The sequence below is a fragment of the Carassius auratus genome, chromosome 28 (genome assembly GCF_003368295.1).
Source record: "Carassius auratus strain Wakin chromosome 28, ASM336829v1, whole genome shotgun sequence".
NCBI classification, from domain to species: domain Eukaryota; kingdom Metazoa; phylum Chordata; class Actinopteri; order Cypriniformes; family Cyprinidae; genus Carassius; species Carassius auratus.
This window is the reverse complement of record NC_039270.1, coordinates 9,720,487-9,748,262: the sequence shown is the minus strand read 5'-3', so window position 1 is coordinate 9,748,262 and position 27,776 is coordinate 9,720,487. Positions and strand designations below refer to the sequence as shown.

General features: G+C 36.4%; 1 protein-coding gene and 1 long non-coding RNA gene across 11 annotated transcripts; one reads left to right on the top strand and one right to left on the bottom strand.

Annotated features, from left to right (window-relative positions):
- Nucleotides 1-221: 221 nt before the first annotated feature.
- Nucleotides 222-27,776, top strand: csf2rb (colony stimulating factor 2 receptor subunit beta). Of its 10 annotated transcripts, XM_026207682.1 has the most exons (15): nt 236-354; nt 8,327-8,562; nt 11,333-11,511; nt 13,256-13,388; nt 13,469-13,650; nt 13,742-13,899; nt 16,442-16,589; nt 16,683-16,806; nt 16,891-17,042; nt 17,140-17,267; nt 17,363-17,537; nt 23,243-23,342; nt 24,546-24,615; nt 24,892-24,989; nt 25,519-27,776. In XM_026207682.1, exons 3-15 carry the CDS (start codon nt 11,409-11,411, stop codon nt 25,943-25,945), a joined length of 1,998 nt encoding a protein of 665 aa, XP_026063467.1. In that variant the 5' UTR covers nt 236-354; nt 8,327-8,562; nt 11,333-11,408; the 3' UTR covers nt 25,946-27,776. The 10 variants fall into 10 exon arrangements, with proteins under 10 accessions (XP_026063465.1, XP_026063467.1, XP_026063471.1 ...); XM_026207680.1 differs by lacking the exon at nt 8,327-8,562 and having other exon boundaries at nt 222-354; XM_026207686.1 differs by lacking the exons at nt 236-354; nt 8,327-8,562 and adding an exon at nt 2,942-2,959.
- LOC113046742 (uncharacterized) lies at nt 10,869-13,801 on the bottom strand. Its single transcript, XR_003276148.1, has 3 exons — nt 13,682-13,801; nt 11,361-11,502; nt 10,869-10,961 (listed from the first exon to the last, which is right to left on the bottom strand). It is a non-coding gene; the product is annotated as an uncharacterized LOC113046742 (long non-coding RNA).

The window sequence follows — 27,776 nt, the reverse complement described above, 5'->3', positions numbered from 1 at the left end:
TTCTGCTTGTAAAATAGAAGCCAGCAAAACAAACACATTTTTCTGATAGGAATCAAATATTATAAGACAGGTTTTCACTCATGACAATGCTGTGATCTACAGGGGCTCGTTCTGCTCATCTGGTTAAAAAAAAACAAAACACTGTGCCTTTTCCCCCACAATGCACGTCATATCTTCACACGATCTCTTTATCTCTCTTCGTTTTCTTCTGTCATTTTTTTTCTTTTTAACATGTGGTCTGAGAGACAGTCACGCTCTTGAGAAGTACAAGTAAAGGCTGACTGTCATTTCTCAAGTAATCATGTATCATTGTTCCTGAACTGGTGATGGTCACTGGACGATGAGCCTCATTTGGTGAGCTATCTTCTATCTATCTATCTATCTATCTATCTATCTATCTATCTATCTATCTATCTATCTATCTATCTATCTATCTATCTATCTATCTATCTATCTATCTATCTATCTATCTATCTATCTGTCTATCTGTCTGTCTATCTTTACAATACTTCCCACCTTGCAATTCACACAGAAGGTTTGACTGACAGCATACTTTAACGATAAAAAATCTGATGAATGCTTGTGGGGATCACTTAAAATAACAGTTTGTAACAGGGAAGTTCTCACAATAATTCTTTGGAAAGGCTCTGCTGAAACATGTTGATTAAATGCAGGTTTGTTCATGAAGATGCATATTTAAGGAAGCCACTTTTTGCTATCCAACCTGAGCTCATTAGTTCATACAAACTATTTTGGGGGCAGAGATATCAGTATCTCATGTATGGCCAGTCCCTTCTGGTCAGGAAGCATCACAGTTTCATTTCACTTTAATGTGAGTAAACTTTAAATGTACAGATCATAGCCAAATGCAAGCATTCAGCCATCAAAACGGAAGAAAGCATACAATTCAACGCATATAAAAGCATTGAATGTAATTTCTAATAGTTGAAATTTCATGAACCATTTCTTGATGGAGCTATTTTTTGTAATGAAGAGGGTTTTAAATCAGCTGAAATCATGTACTCTGTGGCCATAGTCTTGTGATTAGTACATGCATTGAATAATTCATCTTTCATGATCTACTGTCCAGTATGTGGGCAATGAGACTTCAAAGCTGGCATGCAACATTTTGCAATCCTTCTCTGTTATTACAATTTCTTCACCTCTACATGGGTTAGGCAAAATAATATGAACAATACTTCATTATTAAGGTGGTGGATCACCCTTTGACTTTAATTCAGCTTCCAACCCAAAATAGTCTCCTTTAAATATTTGCCAGTCATCTATCAGAACATCTGCCAGTTACTTTAGAGACCCTAAAGAGTGGAATCTACTTCTCGCTCTTCACTCCAAAACTGCCCACAGTCATTTGATAATATTCAAGTCAGCTGATTTGTCTGGAAAGAGCAAATGCTGAAGTTCATCTTGGGGCTGCAAGTTTTATGATCATGACACCATCTGTTTTGCTGTTTGACAATGGTATCTGTTATAACAGCAGCTGTTTTATGGATGCTGGTTTTGCCTCTGTGGTCAGTTTTTGCTTATTCATTTCAAGGTGAATATTGAGGTTTGCTGTTAATTTTGCTGCAGTAGTTCAGTGTTATTTGGACACAATCCTTCTTATTTCTTGATGGCCCCTATCACTCAATTTCACTCACTTTTTACCTATCATTCTTTTTTGCTGATGAAGTTTTGCACTTTATTGTACACGCATTCTTAAAGGGTGTACAAACTGAGAAATGAAAATTCCCTTGACATATAAGTGGTCATTGTACTATAAAAACATCTTGTAATTTTCAGAACTTTCTTGTTAGTCATAATGATCTGAAAGCTGAATAATAATTTTCCACTGATGAATGGTCAAGAGACAATTATTTGAAAGTCTGGAATCTGAGGGTGCAAAAAAAATTGAAATATAAAAAATGATCTTTAAAGTAGTCCAAATAAGGTTCTTAGCAATACAAATTCCTTATCAAAAATCAAGTGTTGATATATTTATGGTAGGACATTTACAAAATATCTTCATGGAACCTAATCTTTACTCAATATCCTAATGATTTTTGGTATAAAAGAAAAATCTCTCAACAAAAGTTGACAGCTCTTTGATGTAATAGTGTGGCTAAGCACTAAGCACACCTGCGAATAGAAGAGAGGAGTCAGTTTTAACCAAGCTGAGGTTTGACCACACAGGGTTAAATAAAACATGTTGTCATTTTTGTTAGGTAAAAGTACATAAGATGAATGAATGGAATGTGAAATCACAGAAAACATATACTTTTGCATTGTATATAATAAATATAGTGAAGCAAAGGATTAGATTAAAGCTAAAGATGTCAGACAGGAAGAAATTGGAACCTTGAGTGTGTTTTGGAAAGAATAAGTGAAGGGGTAAAAGATGCACAGGATACTGTTGTTGAATATCTGAAGGATACAGGGGTATATCAGGATTTAGTTAGTAGAAAGTAGATTAATTGATATATAATCCATGCTGCATACTCCGATACAGTAGGTGGCATTATTCACCTGATAAGTCATGGTTGCAATTTGCCATAAAACTAATAATAATAATAAGAAGAAGCATCCCTGCTTCTACATAGCTGCCTGTTTATCCCCGCCCACCAATTTTACATCACTGGCTGTTTAGCCCCGCTCAACGATTCACACATGTAGTGTTCACGAGAGAGGCGATCGCATGTCTCTGCAGAAACCAAACATTAAAGTTGTGGAAAAACATCTTTGCACTGCCTTTCTTCTCACCCCAACATTATGAAAGAGTGGATGAACTTTATTAGTTCCAGACCGCATCAGTAAGAGATTTGTCTTTTGTACACTTCTTTTGATCATGGATTTGTTCACAAACGAGGCAGAATTCCATGTGGAATTTTCAGAAAGATTGAAACTGAAAATCGACGCTATGCTCACTAAATCAGATCCAACAATAATGTTGCAACACACAAGTGTGAGTAACTGTTTTTTACTTGATCAATATCACTTTGTCTGTTGAACAGATTGCTTGATATCAGTATTTATGCATTTTTAACCTAAATCACAGTAGTGTCCATCTGTAAAGGACATAGATGGTCGAACATGCAAAACTGCTAGCCAATCATAGCAGTAGGCGTTTACTTCCGAGTCTACCACAACTTTCCAAACAGAGCGTTCTGATGATGGGGGTCAAAAACAGGACCGAAAATAGCCTATTACTCCTAATTATAATGCTTTTTGATGTAAAACTCTTGATAGCATAATAAGTGGATATTGCAGTTCCTGACCCCTTTAATCATAAAGATTGCTGTCCTTAAAACACCAAACAACTGTTAAGTTTACAGACCCACAAAAATGTTAGCTCGACGTCCCGGGGTTATTGTATCTTCCAGTCAGGCTACCAAAATGCATCACTTCCCTGCCCAACAGCCTGATGGATTCACATTGCTTACTTGCTTGTATGGTTGAAATGGACTTAATTTGCAAATGTTGCCAGTTTAAACATTAAACTCATAATGTGTATTCATACACTCAGTGCATTCAATTAGTAATAGGATCCGAACCATGAGTTGTGTGAATTGTTTCAACTCTAGGGGCATTGTAATATACCGGTATTGTGTCATGGTGTCTGGTCTGTGTTTCCCCGGGTGTCCACTAGTGGTCTCACTTCCCCATAGGCACCTCACCGCAGGCACTTCATTTCCCACAAAGCCTTGTCCCTTCATCACCGTAATTGAACACCTGTTAATTGCAATCAGGTGTCTTCACTTTCATCGTCATTTTCATCCATCAACTGGTTTCCTCGCATTCCTTTTGTTTCGAGTTTCTTGTTTCCTGTTTGTTTGTTTCTGGACTGATTTTTGTTTATGACCCCCTGCTTGTTTTGATTCTGATTTTTGGATTACCCATTAAACACACACTGCTCTTGGATCTCTCGTCTCCTGTGTCCTGTTTGTTACATATTGACGATAACCGTGATTGGCAAAGCAACAAATATCATTATTGTGTTAATTTAGTGTGAGACCATGTGGGTATTAGCGATAACCGCAATATTTAAAATGAACAGTTCTCTTATGATATCACCACGTGAATACTACAGCACCAGTACCTGTTTGAACTCCCAGGTGGCAGTATTGTGCCTTAACACCGACACCTGTGAAAAAAGAAGAAGACACAGCACTCTCAGATACTCCGAGGAGAGCCTTGTTTGTCAGAGTAATTTGCCATTATTTTACTATTCAGCCCTATTCGCACATTTATGTTTGTAAACATAACATGTAAACATAATGCACTATGAACCAACATGAACAAATGAACAACTCTATTTTTATTAATATTAACAAAGATTAATAAACTATGTAATAAATGCATTGTTCAATGTTCATTCATGTTAGTTAATACATTAATTTTAACAAATGTCATCTTATTGAAAACTGTTTCCATTAGCGATATGGCGGTATCAAATTTTCCTGTTGTGATTAATTGCTCATGCTTTTATCACGGTATATGGTATTATCACGGTATTGCAATTTATGCAGTACAACAGATTAAATAACTTTTAAAAATAAATTACAATTGAAATACAATAAAGCAATACAGAAAAATATATAAAGTTAAAAGCCAGTTAATTGCCAGTTTATGTTAACTAATGAATTAACTGATGTTAACTAATGAAGCCTTAATGTAAAGTGTGAATTAACAATAAAGAATTAAAACACTTTCAAACAATATCTAGGGCATGTTGTAAAAAGTTTGAAAATAAATAGCCTATTAAGTCTAAATACTTAAGTATTTGGCACTGTGCTGAACATCATAGCGAATACACAAATCTGAATGGCTATTTAAAAATATTTAAATATGTTTTAGAAAGTAGTTCTGGTTTATTTATTGGGTTTCCAGGATAACGGCTGCATTTTCTGCAGTGTAGCGTCATCTGCTGTCAGAGAGTGAATGTGCTTTCATTCAGCTCTTCTCTCACGTGTTCCCCCATGTGCTTGACATACGTGCTTGTTTACGTTAGAGTGCACATGCATCCTTCAAGCAGCATACAGCGGTGTTGGGCATTTTGATCAGTTGATGGGAATAAAATTATTAAAATGCATTCCAAATTCTGAATAATTTGTAATATATAATTATTCACAGTATTTAGAAGTGCCCACGATAACAATATCGTGAATAGTCATTACCATGATATATCGCAATACCGAATATCACGAGGTATCATGATATATCTATATTGTGAATTCTTATGACCACAATAACCGTGATTTGAAAAATCTAATATTGTGACAGCCCCTAGTTACAACCCTACTGACTTGACTTGTTATTTGAAGGAAATACACAATCACTGAAGTTCTCTTTCACCAGGGCGACTATAGATAAATTGGCGCCGGGAGAACATGTCATTCTCTTCTTTGTCTTCACTGACTTTTCTGTTGAAAGCATGCCTCTTAACGTGGTAAGAGCGATCTTTCTCCATCTATCATGGCCACTACTAGCAAAACATTTAGACAGTGTGTGCATCCATGTCATCGTTATTTGACACCCAATGACACATGCAATCTTTGCGTTGTTTATTTGGGTGAAGACCACGCACACAATGTCCTTGAGGGGACAATCTGCATGCATTGTGAGCATTTTTCAATGTAAAAGCTCCGCTCTCGTTTGTCTCTCTTTTTGAGGAAGGAGAGGCAGCCATCTGCTTCCCGCGGTTCAGGACCCACCACTGCTGAGGCACGGAGGAGAATGAGCTTGTGGGGATCACAGGTGGATCTGGCTGAGGAGTTTAGATAGGGAAGAAGAGCAGGAGATTTAAGAGAAAGAAGAAGCTGAGGCTTAGCCTTCTCAATCCTCTCGCTCTGTGTATGTAGAGCTATTGGAGGTTATGGATTGCGCCACGGCAAAGTTGGACTTGCCATGGAAGCGTGCTAGCAAGGTGACACGAGGTCGTCTCAATGAGCATTATTTTTCTGACCATAGCCCTCCAGCTCAAGTGAGCCCTCCATTTCTGTCTGATATCCATACAGAGTTTGAAAAGGAATGGAAGAGGCCATTTTCTCCACGCATCAATCAATTTCAGCATACGAGTTATGCCAACATCAAGCATGTTGAACACTTTCTAGCACTTTTAAAGTGTGCACACAAGATACTGCACACTTTCAGAAATCCTGTATGGTAAGGGTTACGCGCTCAGCTTTGTTCCCTTTCTTTGAGTTGGTTAGACCTTGGTTCCATGTCTTTATTAATGCACTTCAATGCACTTCAAGCATCGCTTCCCTCAACATAAAGGGCTATGTGGGCAGTACTCGTAGTAGTTTAGCAGTGCTCCCCCTTACCAAAAAAAGGGTTGCCTATTAGTGCACTATTCTCTTCCTGAATTCGGAGTTCTCCTCTCCCGTGAGATTGAGTTCTCTGTTTTTCCCCCAGAGCACTCAGTTGATGACTCTCAAACATTGTTTTGGGATGCACCATTCCATCTTTGAGCTGCTCTTTTAGGGTACCATGAGAACAGCAAGGATCTTTGTCGTATCCCTTTAAAGGAATCTTTCTTGATTCCATGCTTTGCCATAAGAGATAATGTCACAGACAGCCATCTAAGGTCCCAGGGGCAACTCCCATGGAAATGTTAGAGTTGGTACGTAGTGCTCGCCATGATTCTGGCCTGCGCTCCCCTCAGCATGGTGGTATGGGTATACTGTTCCCCATAGCGACCACTACAGGATGCATTTTGAAGTTCCCTTGAAAGGAAATATCTCAGGTTCTGAATGTAACCATGGTTCCCTGAGTAGGGAATGAGACTGCGTCCTCTAGCCCCCTGCCATCAGAGGAAGAAGTTTTTGTTTTGTTTCTTTTGTTTTTTGACGAAGAAGTTCATAACATGTTTTCCCGGCACTTATTTATCTATAGTTGCACCAGTAGTGACATCAGGGGATGTCGCCAGCCAACTTGTTGGTGTTTTTTCAATGTATGCTTCAGACACGGGTCACGACAAGGTATTCCCCATAGCGACCCCTAGAGGACACAGTGTCTCGTTCCCTATTCAGAGAGCCATGGTTACATTCGTAACCTGAGACGTTTTTTTAATCATGCTGATTTGTAAAGTTCAGCTAATGTCTCTTTTATTTTGGCTAGTTAAGTTTAAGGTCTACCAAAATATGAAGAATGCCTGCCCAAAGGGCTACCATGGATTTTGAAATGTTGCAAGCTTTGCAGATGACCTGCTAAACATCTCCTATGTTTTGCCCTTGACACAGCTGAACACAATTTACTGGTGCACAACCTAGAGAATATAGAGAACAGAAAGATTATAAAAAGATAATTGCTACATTTAATTATAAGCCAACTTTTGTTTTTTCACTCTAGCCTATACACTGTTACTAACCCCTATAATAAAGGATGTTCACGTTATTTTGCCCAACCCTAGTATAAACCATGGCATGCTGTGAATTAAAAAAGCCAAAAGTACAATCGGGTCTTTCAGAATTACTAGCACTGCTAAGCCTTTTCAATATTTTTTGTTAGCCTTCATTTAGGACTCCAAGTTGCTCAAGTTACCAAGGAACTGTGTGTTATTAAAGGAAATATAAGAGAAATAGACAACACATTTAAACAATCTTCCATCTACAACTAAAGATAACGGCAAAATAATTTAGATTTGACTTCAATAACTTTGATAACTATGAATTCAAATAGAAGAGCAAATGATAAATTCATGCATGAACAACCATGCATGATGTACTGACAAAAAAAGAGGAAGAGAAAGAGAAATTTCTGACACTTCCAAGATCTCTTGCCTTTTACTGAAAAGCTCTTTCGAGTTTCAGGTTCCTGGGTGTATCCTTGTATGTGTGTTAGCAAATGAATCTGGGTGCTTATGTGTGAATTTATCTTTGTTGGTGTGAATACATGAGTAGAAGTGTTCTTTAATGCTTCTGAGAGCTGTGACTTTCCTTGTCCATGATATAGTGGTGTTTATGTGGTAAAGGTAAAAGGTAAACTCTGTCATTAAAATGTATTTTGATCAAGGAATCCTAAGTCAGTTTTTTGGTTCATGTTTAGTAGGGCTGTCCCCGACTATAGATTTTTCTGGTCGACTAGCAGTCGTTCATTTGAAGCATTAGTTGACTAATCGCATGTTATTAAGAAGTCATTTAAATCATAATTCAGAGCCTTTGATTGCCTCCATAATATAATAAGCACTGATGCACACACATATAGCTTGCCACAGAGCACCGCAGAAGTAATAATTAGGAATGTGTCAGGGAAAACAGTTAGGAGGATGCATCAACATTGTAACAACTCACTGATAAACTAATGCTTTTTTTTTTGTTTTTGGTTTAAGAGATGAAGTAGGCGACACTGACTTGTCATCTCAACTGAGAGAAAAAAAGGAACTTCAGGATTCGTGGTAGTTCAAGTAAATGATATCATGAGTGCAAATGCACTTCAGTAATGAGAACACAGTCTAGGAAATCATACTGATTGGAAATTGACTGCATCAGACCAACTTAGACTCACTTTTATCCAAGCATTGATGAATGGAATGTTTCCAAGTCTTTCTTGATGACAGAAATACAGGTAAGGACTTTTTTTAAACAAATAAATATATTTAGAGGAGTATGAAACTATAATGCACAGATTTTTCAAATTTTATTTATTTATTTATTTATTATTATTATTTTCAGACTAGGCTTTGAGCTACTTAAATTATATTCAGCCATTTACTGAAGTAATAAAATATATATATGATATAAAATGAGTAAGACTACGAAATACTATAATCTTCTGGTGTTTACAGAATTATTAGAACGAATATATTGTACACTAATATACAGTACATTATAATTTAAGTGACTTTTTTATATATTTCTCCTAATTGACTGAGTTCGCAAGGACTGAAACAACACTGATAATACAATAAGATACATTATTTAAAAAAGTGAAAATGAATTAATCAGTTAATTTAAAAAATCGTTTAAATGAAGTGATCATGAAATGGTATCTCACAATTTCCAAAAAACAAATGTGTTATAAGCGTACCTGCAGACTTCCAAATAACCTTTATCCTGATCTTTATATGAATCAGAGATAATCCTAATAGTGAAAGCAGAAGATTGGTTTTGGAAACTGGAGAAGTAAACCAAATCGTAGACCATTTTATAGTAGGAAACATCTGGTTTGGGATTCTTATGAAAAGAGAAACTCTCCGGGTTGGCCAATACACAGATTATTAACAGATCATTTGAAACCAAAAAGGATAAAGACAATTATACTCCGAAGACTTTTTAATCTGAAAGATTCTAAGAGAAATTACACAGTTTAGTGCTCAAGATTACTGTATGCTTTAAGACCCATGCTTTTAAGCATAAAAATAACTATTGCGCTCAAAGCAAGAACAAATACAAATAAGTATATTTCCAGAAAAATGTATTTTGCGATGCAGTTGAGTGCATGCGCAAGTCAAGACAACCAAGATTTGTCATAGAGAAAACACAGTTTATGTCACTGTAGAAACAAGGTGTGAGGTAAAACCTGTTATTGTTTGTCCTGCCCGTTTCAGTGAGTCCATTCACCTACCATGTATGTGTGTACTTCACCGCAACTAAATATAGCACACCTACTGTACAACATGCAACCTCTAAATGAAAGCATGAACTTAAAAACAACATAAAAATACATAAGACACTGAACTAACTTTTACAAACTAAACAGTTTAAAGTCAATTTTCAACAGGATGTGTTCCCTGTGTGACTGCATCTCTTTCCCCAAACAGCCCTCACCCTCTTTTAAGCTCAGGGAAATCCCTTTCTTCACAGTTTCCTGGCAGTTGCGCGTAACTTAGTGCGACATAAAGTACTACGTCTGTTATTACGCTACATAGCTCCGTTAGTGGGTTACGGGTAGATGGTCAGGTTCACCCCAAACGAGCCGGTTTATATACAAGACACACTGTATGAAGATCTACAGCAGTTTTTAAGATGTTCACCTCTTCCTGGAAGTGCTCCATTCATTAAAAGATGGATTCTGAGTCTTCATTGAAAGATGGATTAGGAGGTCACCATGCTTTTGTCACAAATAGTAAGCAATATAATATATACAATGTTTCTTTAATTTGTAGATGATTTGGGACATTTTAAAATAACTAATACTTTTCAAGTGAAGTTTGTAATGTTAAACCACATCTTACTATAGATGCAACCAATGATTTGAGGTTGAGACGAAACAATCTGTTTGTCAAAGCAATGGTAGACGGGAGAAGCGCTCAGGAAAATATTTGTAAAATTGTATTTGGTGGCACAAAAATTACTTAAAGTTTGCTAAGTTTCCATCATGCAAAGGCTTTCAGTGACCAATTTTATTTATGTATTTTTTTTTCATTAGGGGAAAAATATAGGCCCATGTGCTTTTGTTAGAATAAATGTGTGAGAGGAAAAAGGAAGTGTGTTTGAGAATTCTCAGAAGCATGTCCATGATGTGTTTTTTAGACTTCCAGTATGTGTTGGAGTTTGCTTTTATAACAGCTTGATATCTTGAGTCACGTTTGTCCTTGAACTAATAGTTCACCTAAAAATAAAACTCTGACAGCTGCGTTGTTTCAGTACTGTATCACTATATTTTTGTTTTAAGAACAGCTCAGTGTTTTTTTAAAGTTAGTGTTAGATTGTGTCATGCTCTCTGCCAGGATATGCTCTCTGTGCTCTCTCCCCTTGTGCTTTTCCCTCCGTCCTTCTGTGCTTTCTTTCCTGTCTCGATCTCAGTGTTTACACGCATGCGCACATACAGTAGGTGTATTACTTCTCAGTGGTCTAATGGTGAAAGACAGTGGAGGCTTATCCGACCCAGGTTATTGAGTACGGTCCTTCCTTTTGCTCAGAGTTGAGGTATCCTTCTGCCAGATGTGCTCCTAATATAGTCAGGACTTCCTGGCCATATTCACATTTTATATGACGCACAGATTTGATCTTCATCATAGGGTTCTAGAGGTAGCAGAAAAGAAAACTGTTTGCTAGACATTCCTTTACGATGTAGTGTACAGTTCTTATTGGATAAATCACTACTCCACCCCTTGCAATGCAACTATATAATGAAATTTTGAAGAAGTTTGTGAACAAGCATTTGGCTTCATGTTCATAATTGTTTCCATGTGCCCATGCAAGGACTGAGAATAGTCAGACGGCATTGAAAGATAAAGAGCTACAGTAAGATATTCTTAACCGTTAGTAAGGTTAACATTCTTCAGACGCTGCCCAAATGTCATGGCATGAGGGTAAAAAAAAAACATTTTTGGGTGAACTGTGTCTTTAAATCGAGTGGTTCTAACCATCAGAACTTGTTTCTAAATATTCAGATATCTTGAAAGTAACCAGAAGAATCACCTGCTGTGAAAAGCGCTGTGCCTCTGGTCTTGAATAAGATCAGCTACAATGTTCTCCACGTGGATTCTGCATGTGGTTGGATTCGCTCTGCTGGTCAGGGAAAACATCAGTGATGACCAGTGTCCTCGTCATGAAGTCAAGCCTGGGAAAGGTGAGAGAGAAAGATAACACTCTCAGATATTATTGCATTTGCTTATTTTTTTATACAACCTGTTTAGTTCAGGCCTGTGCCCAGCAGATAGACCCTTATCAGTACTTAGATCTTAGATCGAACTAAACGTCAATAGAGATTTTCCTTTGCAGACACTTGTAATTCAGGATGTGGCTTTGATTGGTCAGTATAAAGTAGCTCTAGAGATCTGATTTTAGAAGTTCACTTCTAACTAATCTTGAGAGCTTTGCAGAATCTAATAATAATAATGAAAAAATAAAAACTTTAAGTTTAGCATTCCAAAACGTATGTCACACAGAGCTTTGTCAGTCTAGTAAGTCACTGGAAGTTCCTGGCTGTGGCCAAACATTTGGGGGGATAAATAGACTTAAAAGATAAATAAATGGACAAATCATAATTTCTCAGACTTTGTGTGTGTGTGCAGGTGTATAATACATTTGTATGATATGCCAGTCCACGTACTGTATTCATGCATTGGATTTTTTAATGAGCAATAGTACTGAGCATAATACTTTTGGGAAACTGGCATGTCTTGTGATATCATACACTAAACAAGAGCTAAAAAAATAATAATGACTTAATATTTAAATTTAAATTATTAAGTTTATTTATTAAAAAAAATGACAAAAAATCATGGAAATTGAATTACACTGCAAAACTATTTCAAATACTAAAATGGTGAAAAACGGTTTTAAGACAGTTACAGAACCTAAAATATACATTTCATAGCCATATAAATTGCAAATAAAAAAACTCAAGCTGATGTTGATAAACTTTTATAGGTCTCCTAAAGAATATCTGTGAATTGTTTTTTAGCATTATTCATATACTATTACAATTTGTATGAATATATTATATCTATATATTTCCAGTTTTAGTCTTTTTTTGTTGTTGCCATTTTTTGTTGTTTCTGTTTTTTTTTTTTTTTTTTTTCTACAAAGGTTTTATTCATTTTTATTTATTTTATTTTAGTTATTTTAATACATCACAGTAAACTAAATTAAAATGAAAATTGTTGCCCTGGCAACTAGCTGAAATAAACAAAATATATATCTTAATTTATTTTAGTTAACATTTATTTTGTTTCTGTCACAGTGTCTGGGTTGTGTTCCCTGGGATTCCACTAGATGTCCTCCTTCCCCACGGTGTCTGTCACTTTATGTACCACATTCCTCACGTTCTCTGCTTAATTATTGCACCCAGCTGTCACTAGTTACCAATCATTACACTCTATCAATTTCTTATTAGCGTTTGTCTCTCCTTGTGTATTTAACCCGGTCTGTCTTAGTATGTGTCACGGAGTCCTTGTTTAATTCATGTCTGTCAGTTCGTGCCCTTGCCCTGTGTTCATGTTTGGATTGATGTTTTGATTTAGACTCATGCCTGGACTGTTTATTCTCTTTGGATTACCCCTTAAGAAAGACGTACTCGCAATTGGTTCTCTCTCCGTGAATCCTTGTATCCCGGACGTGACAGTTTCAAGAAACAAAAATGTGTTTTTATAGTTTTAATTTTAGTTTGTTAACTACAATAACCCCGATCTGTGCCACTATTTAAGCCTGTATTACTACACTAATCAAACCTGTGTTAAGTATTATTCGCCTGAAAGCAAAAATGCAGTGTCAATTAAGTGACTCTTGTTGTAATGCATATCAAATCTGTGCATCTCAGACATGAACTGATGTAATTACACTTAATGCTGACCTTTGAACTCTTGTTTCAGAATCTGCAGTGCTGGATTCCTTGGCGTGCCAGAATGACTACATGAGCTATGTACAGTGCACTTGGGAGGTCGATCCACAAGTTCATCCACAAAAAAACACACATGAATTGTATTTCTGGGACAGAAATGAGGAGTAGGTGAAAAAAAAAACATATAATGAAAGGAATTCTACAACAGGGAAAATCATTTTTCCCTCTCTCTCCCTCTCTGTAGATTTAATATAACTGTTGAAACACTTTGCGTCTCAAATGTACCCGGTGTGCTTTTACCCAATGGGAAGATCTCCCACGTGTGCCGCTATAACACTGAGAGGTTTTCGTTAAAAACAAATCACACTCTTTACTTCAAAGTACCCTGTGTGCACAGAGCCACAACTCTCAAAGTTGCTCAGCATGGTGAGTGTGTGTTTTGTGCACATGCATTTACCTTCTAAAGCATCTCTGTCATGGAAAAGCCTTTCACCTTTCTGTGTGTGTGTGATTTCAGGAAAGGTTTGGGCCCCAACTAATTTAACAGAGAGGGTGACTGATGACGGAGGACGTCTGCTGTCCTGGAGAAGCCCGTATCCTGTTTCCTCAAATATCACAGGAACTCTTGTGTACCAGCTTCAGTATACATCCAGCGGACACATGCATGACTGGACTGTGAGTACACTGTCAGAAAAAAAAATTAAACAAATAAAAAATTATAATCATTGTGCTTCATCTACCCCAAATGCATATTAGTAATTATATATATTAAAAAAATATGCACCCTTAGGTTCAGCTGACTTAATTCAATTGAAAGTGTTTTTCTAAAGTTGTGCTGATTGATATAGAAAATCTCCAAAAAGAAGAAAAAAGCCTTAAAAATCTTGCCGACTCTTAAACAAACTTTTTAAAAACAGTGTATACTATTAGATATATTTATATTTTTAATTGTTTTAAATGAGTAAAATGCCGGTATAGACTCCAAGCCTGTATGGAATTAGAGTTCTGATACACTCAAATATTATCTGATAGAGTATCTTGTGGATATCCTGTCTAGATCATTGTCTGTGCAGAAGCAGCTGTGTTTCACTGTAATTTCAAACATCACGATCTGCCATTGTAATGACACATCATCAAAACCTCAGACTTCACACGATTCCCACCTAAGATAAAGCCTCCACATGAAAGACTGATGCAAGCGTTCTGAAACTGGAGACCGATCCACTGTCAAGATTTGGATATTTACATAGGTAAATGCTGTGCATTTACCAATGTATATAGTTGACAGGTTGGCAGAGCATTGTTTACCGATTAATGCGCGCTTGCACATGCATGCTGATATCATTCTTTTTTGTAATGCGGGAGTTATTTTCTGAATAATAAATTACACAAACAGGGGAACAATTACTAGTTAGACTGTTTATGTAAACTGAAATATCTGACACAGAAAGCCTCACACATATTCAAGTGACCACCTTCTTTAAATATTTATGCACACATTTCATCTTCTGGTGTGATGAATTGACTAAAAGTAACATTGATAGTATGTCTGCATTTTTTTTTGTTTTACACAACAGTTCAGTTAACAAGGTGTTAATATTGAATAGTTACTTAAAGAAAGATTGACAATATTACGGAATTGACCACATGATGCAACACACAGCAGCATTTACTGAGTGAATCAGTGTTTTGAACGAATCGGTTGAGTGACTGATTCAATGACTCGCTCACATAGACATTTAACAATTTTTGTTCATGAATGAATCGGTGTTAAAGGGGTCACATGATGTTGCTAAAACAAAATTATTTTGTGTGTTTGGTGTAATCAAATGAGTTTATGCGGTTTAAGTAAAAAAATAAAAAAAAAAAAAAAAAAACTTATTTTCCACAAAAAAAAATCGAGGTGTATGCTGATTGGCCAGCTATCCAAGTGTGTTGTGATTAGCCGAATTCCTAAAGCGTATAACGGAAATGTTAAACCCTCTTCCCATACTGTGATCCCCTGTCCCGGCATGACGACACAAAACCAATGAAACCCATTACAAATGAGGCAATTGTTGCATCCAGTGGTGACATTATCATGGATTATGATGACTTATACTGTCTTTTTACGTGTTGCATTGTGTTGCATCGCATCACATCACACTGTGTAAACATAAAACCATGTCTGCATTTGTGATTGGAGAAACAACAAACAACAGCCGCTACTCAACACTGCTTAAAACTCGCGTTTGAATCGTCAGTGGCAAAGTCTTTAAATATGTAAACGTACTTACAGACTGCGAGTCAGAACAGACACAGGCATTGTAGTCTATTCCCAGTATCAGGAAACAATCCTCCATAAAATGCGTTGCACACATCTATATATTTGGGTTGAATTGTTCTGGCAAAGTGTTGTAAATACAACTTAACCACTGATTTCTAGTTGTGTTCTCTTTTGGAAGGCAAAACAATATTTTCACTTTTGAAATGAAACACACAACAGCTTCGCAACAATGGGGGTGGTGGTGGTGGCAGCTGCAATAAATTGACACCTTTTTTGTGTGAACATTTGGGTGGAGTTATGCAAATCTTCCCACATTGTGACATAGATGTTGGGGCGTGTTTAAACGAGCCATTTTAGGAGGGCGTGGATGAGTCTTAAAGTTCTGTAAAATAAAGCTCTGTAAAGACTTGCATTTTTACAGTATGTTGTGTTTCCCATCGGATAATCAATAGTTCTCCACAGGCTTGCAGTCTTCACGCCCACTTGAACACTTGGGTCAAATATAGGAAATACGTCATTGTAAGCAGACAAGTGGTCAAGTGCAAAGAACGAATCTGTGGGTGTTGGGACAGGCCGGAATGTGTTCCATTTAGTTTTCTACAAGGCCCTTCTCTAGCATACTTTCCTCCGACTCAGATGTATATTAGTGATTATGTTGCCATCCAACATTTGCAATGGGCCAGAATGCAATATCCTGAGCCCTTGACAAGAATAAGTTATAAGTAAAGTAACAAAATTACTTTTGAAAGGAGTAACTAGTAATGAGTAATACATTACATTCTTTGAGTAACTAGTCCAACATTGCATACTACATACATTCCTAGAGCATCTATTTTTTAACAGTTGCTACGTAATTACTTAGTCAAGAGAAGTACTCAGAGTACATGATTTCGGCCACACTTCTTTTGTTTGTGAAAGAATCTGTTTTCTCGTTCTCATTTACTGAAACAGACTGTGGATAACATCAATGGTTCTGAGTATATGATTGACAAGAAGTCACTGTTATCTGGTTACCATTATCAAGCCAGAGTGAGGGCGCGAGGTCCAGTTGGACTCTGGAGTGACTGGAGCCCCCTGGTGTCCTGGAAGACCCACAATGGTATTAATATTCCTTATATTTTGCTAATAGTCAAAAACAGAAAAGACTTTCATTTTTATACTGCAAATGCCTGAAGCTCATGACCTCTTGTAGATGGACCCTTTAACCTGCAGTGCATGATAGCGGGAGAAACAACTGTGACGTGTACCTGGCAAATGAAGACAGAATATTATCAGTTTATGTCTTATCATCTCTGGTGCAGTAATAGAAGTGATAAGTGAGCTCTCCATCCATCACAATCTTACGTGAATAAAAGCGTGATGTCACATCCTGTACACTGACAAATCTTTCTCTCCCTCAGGCTTTCTCTTTGCTGTGAATATCCTCAGCTGGAGTCGAGGAAAGCTGAGCTTTCTGAGTTCATGTGTTCAGTAAAAACCCCTGACCCTTACCTGTTAACAGTGGAGCTAAGACCAGTGTACTATACAAGGACGTTCCTTACTCGAAACCACAGTGAGTTATTTTTTATGTTATTTTTAGCAGAGTCTTGCATGCCAGCGCTGCCATCTGGAGTTTGGGAGGAACACTAATGTTCATTCTTCTCTTCAAGTTAAACTTTCACAACCTGACCAGATCCATGTGAAGGAAGGTGATGACGTTTTAATACTGAACTGGTCTGAGCCAGTTGTGTCCGAAGATATTGAATACTCCATCCAGCTAAAAATCTCATCCAGCAAGGTGAGTTAGTTATCTTTCAGCGTCTTTGTTGAATTTACTAAATGATTCATTGTAGCTGTGACTGATCGCATACATGATTTCACTTTCTCTTGTAGACCTCAAACATTTATAACCTTTCAAAAGAGCAGAACAATTATGAACTTTACTTTACGGATCGAGATCCTTCAACTGAATACCAGGCCCAGATCAGATTACTGCCTGAACCTGATGAGGATTTAGTCGTGGAGTCATCTGAATGGTCACAACCAGCAGTGTTCAAATTTAAGCCAGGTAAACCCTTGATTTCAGATGTGCGGATCCTATCTTATTAAAATGGTGTTTTAAATAATTCATTTCTTAATTTTGTCCTTGTAATTTAAAGTAGAAATTAATTACTAAACTACTTAATTCATTAAAGAAAAGAAAAGAGATCACATTGAGATACAATCAGATACGGAAAATTCACACTGCGTGTTTGCCTGGTGACATTTCAAAATAAGATTCTATTAGTCAGTTAATGCATCAGTTAATGCTTTATTTTAATAAACAATACATTTGAGCTACACTTTATTTTAAGGTGTCCTTGTTACAGTGCAATTATAACAACTTTTGATTTTAACCTTATATTAATAGATATATTAAAAGTATTTTTCATTGTTAGTTCATGGTAGCTAATGCAATACTCTAATGTTAACAAATGGTATATTGGTAAGTATTCATTCATTGATTCATTCAGATGTACAGCCTACTCACAGAGTGTGCTAACATTTTTCTCCATTCAGAGTTTGGATTGGCTTCCGGCTTCGCTTCTGATCAGACGTTCCAGCTTACTGCTCTGCACTTTGCTCCCTATTTCTGTACTTTTCTCAGATTTTTCTAAGATTTTTCCTGTTCAGATCAGCACGTTGCACAAACAACACATTTTTTTGTACAAACACTAAAACTAAACACTTTTTAAGACTGGAATAATACTACAAAAAAGGGGAATTTTGCATTCACATAGATAATGCCGAAATCAAAACTAATGTTATAAATGCATTTGACCTGATTCAGCATGTGCATGGACCCACACAAGATCATGGACATACACAGGATACTCCTTAGGAGGGGTCTAAACATTTCATCCATTGTTGTTAAGGACATAGCACTGACCACTTCTGTATTTTCTTTGATATATTGATCTCTGCTACCACTGAATCTAGAGATCTGTCTCTGTCAGAAAGAGATGCATTAACAAGAACACTAGTGTGCTATTTACGGAGGCTATATCTTTAATACCAAGCATTTCTGCAGGATCTATTGATATTCTCCTTGATTCCTTCAATATTAATGAAATATGACTCATGTAAAAATCAGCAAGTCGACTGGCAGACAGAAATCAGTTGGGAGAAGATCAACAGCAGTTCAGGCTATGAAAAGACAATGCAGAAAAGCCGAGCGGATGTGGCGGAAGACGAAACTTGAAATTCGCTATACACTGTAAAAAATCCAACTCACAAAAAGTTAGACTAATGATTATATATTAGTTAACTGGACAATTAAATGCAAAAATGTTGGAATAACTAGTGAAAAAACGTTGGTTCAACAATTGTTGGACCAACCTAGAATTGATTGTAAATTCCATTTGTAAATTCAAGTTAACAAGCATACAAGTTGGCTTGGGGGTTGGAGCATGCGCACTGTAATGACCATGAAATTGGCGCATTTGCAATGAACCGCGCCAACACCGAACAGACAAAGGAGCCTCACCCTTACTGTGGTGGATACGGTGAATAGGCTAAAGTCCCAAAAAAAATTTAAACATAGAACATTTAAAATATTTAGGACCGGTTGAATGAGTTAGCAGTTAGAATGTTTTTATTTTTTTTTATTATTATTTTTTTTTTATACTGCCTACTCATTAAATTACTTTTTTAAGAATGACCAAAATATCAAGCATGTAGTAGTTTTTTTTTTTTTTTTTTTTTTTTTTTTTTTTTACCTTGTGGTGCTGTTTAAAAACACATTTTTAGTCAACTGAATGTACTATATTAAGTCAAGTGAAAATAACATAAAAAGTTGAAGTTACATAACAAAAGGATTTTTAACTATGAAAAACTCAATCAGCTGAACAAAAGATCTTAAGTTGGGAGACATGTGATCTTACTCAGTGAATTGAGTTAAGTGAACTAATTTGTTTAAAAGTTGAGTAAACTCAAAAAAGCTGTGCAGCAAACTACCTTGTAATTTTAAGATAAGTCAACTTTTCTTTTTTTACAGTGTAGCATCTATAAAGACAGCCTTCATGCTTTTAATGTGAAACTAGCCACAGCTAGACAGAATTTCTTCCCAAACCTTATAAACAGTAACTTAAATAACACTCGTACTCTTTTTGCCACTGTTGAGAGACTGAAAAACCCACAGTGAAATGTTCTCTGACAGCAATGAATTTTTTTCCTTCTTTTCTGATTATTATCAAGTAGGTGATTAGCACATCCTCAAATTATGCATAGGTTAATATCAAAAAGAAGATACTATGTCTAGTTTTGAAGCAACTGATAGCAAAATTTTGGAAGAAATAGTGCATCACCTAAAATCATCAACCTGCAACCTTGACACTCTTTCCACATCTTTTTTCAAAAGTGTGCTTAACTGCTAAGAAGCAGATCTCTTACAAGTGGTGAACGCCTCACTTCTTTCTGGGACATTTCCAAACTCCCTGAAAACTGCAGTTGTTAAGCCCCTCCTGAAAAAGAGCAATCCTGATAACACCATTATGAGCAACTGACCAATTATCAGCGCTTCCTTTTATAGGCAAGATTATAAAAAGATGTAGTTTTTAATCAGCTGATCAAATACTTAAACTCAAATGGATACCTGGACAATTTTCAATCTGGTTTCCGACTGCATCACAGCACAGAGACAGCACTCATTAAGATAATAAATTATATTCACTTAAATTGTGTTTCTGGCAAAAAATCAGTGCTGGTCCTACTAGATCTAAGTGCTGTGCAGGAATGTGCAGAGAGTTCCTCAGGGGCAAGGACTCAAATGTAAAATATGGGACATATAAAAAAAAAAAAAAAGAAAAAAAAAAAAGATAGGTCAAAAGTTTGAATACATTACAATTTTAGATTCACCTATGGTCATCAAGCCTGCATTTATTTGATCACATTTTGAATAGGCTTTACTTTAAAATACATTTTAAGCATGCTAATTTATTATCAATGTTGGATACCTGTAATATCTTTTCATCTGTGATTATTTGATAAATAAAAAGTAAAAAAAAAAAAAAAAGAAAAAAAAAGAACAGCATTTATTTTAGTAATGATTAGGGCTGTGGATCTGCGAATTGATTTGATTAATAATTCATAGGTTTTCCATTCAATTCAAGAATGATTTTTGCAAATTCAGAACAATTTGATTCACAATTACATTTGATTAACAATTTGATTCTTCATTCTTTAATCACATTCACAGGATTATTTAAATGCTTCCCCTAAATTCTTAAAATGCTTAGTCGGGGCAAATTACACAACAGCCTTTGTTACAGAACCATAATTACAAAAAAAAACAAAAAACACACTTTCGTAGATTGTTAGATGCTAGTTTATTGATGCTATGGCATGACATAGCATATGAAGAAATGTATGTAAACTAAGATTTTCAAAAAGAGCTTTAAAAGTATTATGTATAGGCTAACATTTTGCCATACCAGAGGCACTGTCAAATACAATAATCTGATGTATGTATGTTTTAATGTGATTATTGTCTTATCTTTTACTTTGACAATAATCAATCATTTGTAATCTATTATTTTTTCCTATAGGTAATTTTATGATTATCTTATATACTACAAACAATAATTTAAATTATTGTTTTGGACACTTGGTTTGATTGAGAGCCATTGAAAAACTACAGAAAAGTAAAAACTACTTCACTTTAGCATTACTGGCCAGGAATACTAAGGAGAGATCACACATCAGCTTAAATGTGTCAGTAAGATGAACAGAGTGCGAGTGCAATCCTGCGACAGTCTTGTAATATTCTAAAATAATTAAACCAACACACTAGCCATGATTACTGATGAAATAAAGTTTAAAATATTGTTTAATTTTATTGTTTTTCCTTCCGGCGACCCAATAGGCACTGACTGAAAGAAGGTTTCCAAACAGACTGCAGAATATCAGTCAGTCGAGCCAAACGCATGTAACTCATAGCAATGCCTCAGACTGACAGATATGTAAAAATAAACAGGAATTTTCTAACTTTTGAGTGATTAATTACTGTTTTGTACTAATTTCCATGTTAATTATAATTCAAATGCATTTTTTTTTAATTGACCACAATATCATTGCTATTTGTCTGAGAGGGGCACTTCTGAATAATTTTGAAAAAGGGCAGGGGCTTGAGCTCTCTTCTGCACTTGCCTAGTGCTGCGTTTGACACTGTAGATCATAATATACTTCTAGAGAGACTGGAAAACTGAGCTTTTTGGGATGGTACTCAAATGGTTCAGGTCATACTTAGAAGCGAGAGGTTATTATGTGAGCCTAGGAGAGCATAAGTGGATGTCCAGGTCATGTGGAGTCCCACAAGGCTCGATTCTTGTACCGCTCTTGTTTAGTCAGTATATGCTCCCACAAAGTCAAATTATGAGAAATAACAAAATTACCAATCACAGCTATGCTGATGATACCCAGATTTACCTAGCCTTATGACCAAATGACTACAGCCACAATTTTTGCTAATATACATTTAAATTAAGTAGCCTGTATAAAATTGCTAAAAAAAATTTTTAATTTACTTTATTTTTTTTAATTTACATAAAAAATAAAATTTACTTTTACTGGAGTAAAGTTGTTTTACTATACGTACTTGTACTTTTACTCAAGTACTTGATTTGTGTACTTCGTCCACCACTGGTGAATGCATAACTTGACTCTAGGGGTCAAACAACTACAAATCAAGTCTAGAATTTTGGTGATTCTGGAGACAGACCTAAGTTTCAGTAGTCATTTCAAAGCAGTAACTAAATCAGCATACAATCATCTCAAAAGCATTGCAAGAATTAGATGTTTTGCTTCCAGTCAATATTGGAGAAACTTGTTCATGCCTTTATCACCACCAGGGTGGACTGTTATAATGGTCTCCTCACCGGCCTTCCCAAGAAGACCATTAGACAGCTGCAGCTCATCCAGAGCATATCACACCAGTCCTCAGGTCCTTTCATTGGCTTCCAGTTACATTTAGAATTGATTTTAAAGTACTTTTGTTCGTTTATAAATCATTCAGTGGCATAGGACCTAAATACACTGTAGATATTCTCACTGAATAAATACCCTACAGACCTCTCAGATCACTAGGATCGAGTTAGAAATACCAATTGTTCACACAAAACAAGGGGAATCTGCTTTTAGCTATTTTGCCACCTGCAGTTGGAATCAGCTCCCAGAAGAGATCAGATGTGTTAAAACATTTGTCACAGATCCAGACTCAAACTCATCTGTTTAGCTGTGCATTTATTGAATGAGCACTGTGCGATGTCCCAACTGACTGCACTGTATTTTATGTATTGCACTGTATTTTATGCAATCTGCAATTTTAAATAAATATTTCAATCATTTCCAAAAAAAAAAAAAACTTTATTCCCTGTGGTGTTTTTGTGTTTATTTATTTTTTTTTTTACTTTATTACCATTGTGTACTACTAAATGTGCTATATAGATAAACTTGCCTAACAGTATTTCAGAACTAAATATAAAATGCTATAAAGATAAAATGAAAAAATGTCCTACTGTGTCCTGTGATTGCAAGCCCTTCTGTCTTTTTTGCATGAAAGTAACCAACTTTATGTGTATAAATCACAAGCTTCTTTTAATAGCAAAGATGTGAGAAAAGGAAAATATCTGGAATTATCTATGTAAAATTATTTATGCTTAGGGCAAGAGTAGTTGATACCCACAGGACAGTACTGGATACCTGATGCATAAGAAAAACTCTTTTGTGTGTTTGTAGTTCCATCGTCCATCAGCCATGTAATCTACATTTTGACTGCTGTGTTTGTGGGCGTGCTTTTTCTCGTCTCCTTGTACAACGGACTACCAGTCTTACACAGGTGAAAACCCACTATACATTTACATTCATGCATTTGTGCATTCATCCAAAATGGCATACATTGCAGGGCTCACAAAATCAATGTAGGCTAAGTAGCCCGAATAATGAAAAAAAAAGACATCAGCTGAAATGGAAGCTTTATCCTAAGTTCTGCCAGGAAGACTCAATCACTTCGTCATTAATTACCTTCATCATTATCCAATCACGTCTTTATACTCCTGTATAAAAGATCGTACTTACACATGTTTGAGTTCGCAGATGCCAACGCGACAACAACCTCCACCCTCCCCACCACCACCAGGATGGTCCTGTCCGTACCTTCCAGTGGGGTCTGCTGCGCCCCTGCCTTCGTCTTCAGGCAGGAAATGCAGATTCGCTACCCTCGGATTACGAACCATGGACGGGGCCTTCCGCCAAAGAAATTTATATTTGTGCTCGCTGAGCTGCCAATAAATGTATGCTTCGTACATTCCTCTATCTCCCGAGTCTTTCTGGTAGAACTTTAATTCAGACAAATCAGCCTGATTAAAAACATCGGTGATTGCTTTTTTCTTCAAACAACAAGTCAAGAGCAGGGGTGCAACGGATCACAAAGCCCCTGGCTCGGATCATATTGCATTATTATGTCACATTTTGCGTAACATAACGGATCATTTTGCAGCTGAGCAAATATATATATATATATATATATATATATATACACATATAGCTATATATATTATATAGGGATATAACGATTCACTAAATACGACTGATGTGCGAAAGAGGAATCAATTCTGTGTACGCTTATTTTCTTGCTCTGTGCGCGCTTTGAATGAGTGCGCGTGAATGGTTTAAAGCACTTGTTTAAATCGGCAAGACATAGAAACACGTGTAAACGATAAACTATGATCCATTTTACCCGAATAAGCTAGCGAACAACGCAAATCAACAAGGGATTGTATGTCACTGTTCAAGACAGCCCGGCTGGGGCCTCGATGCATTTTGGTAGCCCGAGTGGAAAACGCGATAACACCGGGATGTCGGGCTAGCGATTTTGCGAGCCATGCATTGAAATCAAAATATACATTTAATCAATTTATACGTTCTCTTGAAACCAGTCTCATCTCATTACACTGGTATTTTTGTAGGCTTACAGGAACATTCACTCGTGTTTTATGTTTTTGTTTGTGTTTGTTTATTCATGTGTGTAATTCTGTTATAGAAGGGTCAAGATTTGGAAAAGATCGATTCCATCACCCATAAAGAGCAAAGTGCTGGAGGGGATGGTAAAGGTGAGTCTTTACTAACTGATCTCAGAACAGTAAATATTTAAGGTGAAACTGCAGTTTGATGTACAATACTGATATAATGTTTTTCAGTTTGTTTTTATTTAAATAGCCTACCTTTGTCAAAAGGTATCCCATTTTTTTTTTATCTGATTCACAAAAGCTAAAATTATGGCAGATAAGCCTTTTTAGTCTAAGTTCTATAACAAGTAATCCACTCTTCCAAATTACACCTAGTTATATGTATTACATAATTGTTTTTTCTATCTTTCTCTCTTCAAGAAGACTCCCGGTGGATGGCCGGATCTCCAGATTGAGAAAGAGACAACCTCCATCTGTGTACTACTGGCTGCAGACAATGCCAGTCTTTGCACAAGCAGGTAAGCTCTGAATCAAATTACAACATTTTGCAATAAAAATATTAATTGTCTTTATAAATATCAATATTTCAGATTAGCTTTTATATTTATATTTTCAATTCTCATTTTAGTTAAAGTTTTAGACAGACATCTTTGTGTGATTTTATGTGGTTTGAATTTTTTTATTCTAATTATTAACGTAAAACTATTTTCTTTCAGCTTTAGTTTTAGTAATTTCAGGATTTCGATTAATGCGCAAAATATCTGTATATTTTATTTCATAATTCTTATTTAGTTTTTTTTTTTTAGAAACATATTTCACAACTATTACTGAAAAGCATTGTTAGTTTTAGTTTTGCTTTTAGTTGTAGTTAATAATAGTAACACTTCTCTAAAATGGAAATGAAACCTGTCACCTAATGCCCCTTTTCTTTTCAAACCCTCAAACTTACTGTAAGTCACATTATGGAAGTGAGTTCAGTTTCATGCGTGTGTATCTTAAATCTCTATGTATGACAATGTTTTTCTTTTCCACTTAACTTTGTTACAGTGTATCTTGGGAGCCGCTTCGGTTGCACAGTGAAGATGTTAAAATGGCACTGTCAGGTGGATCAAACCACTTGCACGGCTATGTGGGGGAAAGCATGTGCAGCGACAAATCAGGCATGAACTTCAGCGGGCCTTATATTCTGTGCTGCGAGGAATCCTGCACCCAGGACAAATTACCTGACGGCTCTATGGACAGACATCACACATGCATGTTGGAAAAGTCTGAGAGTGTTGCTCCAGAAAATGGAGACTGCGTTGTAACTCCTCCCAACACCATGCCAGCAACTCGAAACACAGACCCCATCGACAGCCCGACCGATAACCCTTCAGATAAACCCCCAGCATACACCCCCAGCCCAGATCAGGGTTGTATAGTCCTCCCTCATCCATCCGGCTACTTCATGATGCCAAGTGTCATCACAGGCTAGTCAGACAAAAAGCATCCCCTCAGTAAAACCTAGCCCCTCTACCGTCCCCTTTGGATTAATAATGTATATTATGTAGGCCTAAAACATATCATGAAACAAAATGTTAAAATTATCTACTGAAGATAATTCACAAATAACGGCGATTGGCCAATCACAAGCGGAAGCGCGTTTTTGTCCTTTTTCGTGCATTGGAATAGTTCAAGCGCAACTTTTGAATTTCTTTCAAAAGAATTATGATAACAGAAAAGATATGATTTTTCCTTCATTAGAATTTTGAGAGATGACAGGGAAGCTGATATTATTGAGTCGGCGACCTTGCAAAAACCAAACAAAAACGAGTCCAAAAGCATTCACTGTGCAATGAAGCCTATTAGAACAAAGGTAAAATAACCTTATATTTCAAGCAATTAAAGAAAAATTACCCATGTATGAGTTTTTATGTTTTTATATTCATTGCTCAAGCAATGTAATTTTCTGAATATCAGTAGGCCTACATGCGCGCACACAAATGTGCTTTTCATTTTATACAAATGTGGATAGCAAAACGTGTTTCGTTCCTTGAATGAATCAAGTGAGCCAGTGATTCGGCCCATTCAGCTGGACACTTTCCCTGCGTCTCGATGTGCATACTATCAAGCCTGTCTGTCCTACATAGTATTGAAAATTAATAATATGACACAGAATTTAGGATGGATGGTATACACATTGGGGCGCAGGCTTGTTTCGATTCTAATTGAATCAGCGTTATGAATGAATCGATAAACTTTAGATAAACTGTAACTTTATGTCTAGCGACGGATGAATGTTTCGCATGCTCATAATGAAAAGGTGTGAAAGACACATTGGAGCTTCGGTGGGACTTTTTGAGTTGCAGCTGTCGTGCTGTGACAGTCTCACCAACAGATGGCACTGTTGCTTTAAATGAACGTAAAAATGTTTCTTCTTTCCCCAGTGCAAACCTTGGAAAGCAAATAACGCATTAGGTCTAAAAAAAATTATGTTTTTTCCACAGTGCCTTACATATTGCTGCATTGAAAGTCCTTTCTTCTTCAAAGTTTTTGCACTTAATTTAGCTTGACAGACATTGGCAGCCTCGTGCACTAACTGTGTACACAGGTGTTTGTGCGCAAAACCTGCTTAGAAAACATATTCACGCATAAATCGTGACGGGTCATCCATCAGTGAGTTTCAAAAGTTGACTGAATCCACAAACACGCAATGTAAATAATGTGATAATAAATGTTCTAGGTAGCCAAAACGGTTTGGCCCAATAATGGCCCAGATCGGAAGAAATAACTCGGCCCGGCTGCGGTTGCCAGACTCAGGATGGACAAGGGGTGGATGACGCCCCAGAATCTGCCCAAATACACTGGCCCAAGTCTAAACTGGGCCACAATCACGCCGACAAGAATCGAAACACTTAGCTGGTACTGGCCCAAGTCTGGGTACTGAAACTGGGCCAACACCACCAGCACTGGGCCACAATCACACCAACCAAAACGGTACACTGGTCAGACACTGGGTACAGAAACTGAGCCAACACTGGGTCACAATCATGACGAAACCTAGCTGGTACTAGTCTTGTTTGCTAAAAAAAAAAAAAAAAAAAAAAAAAAAAAAAAATTCTTATGTATATTTACACTTACACTTACTTATGCAGAATTACAATTCTATGTGATGAAGCAAAAAAAGTTTCAGGTTGGTCTTGTGCATGCACAACCAAAAAAATAATAAAAAAAAGTCTTATAGCTGTCTCTGGTTTAGGAGAATTTACCAAGAGTTTATTTTTATGCTTGTGTGACATTGTAATAAAGATTTAGCTGAAGCTCAA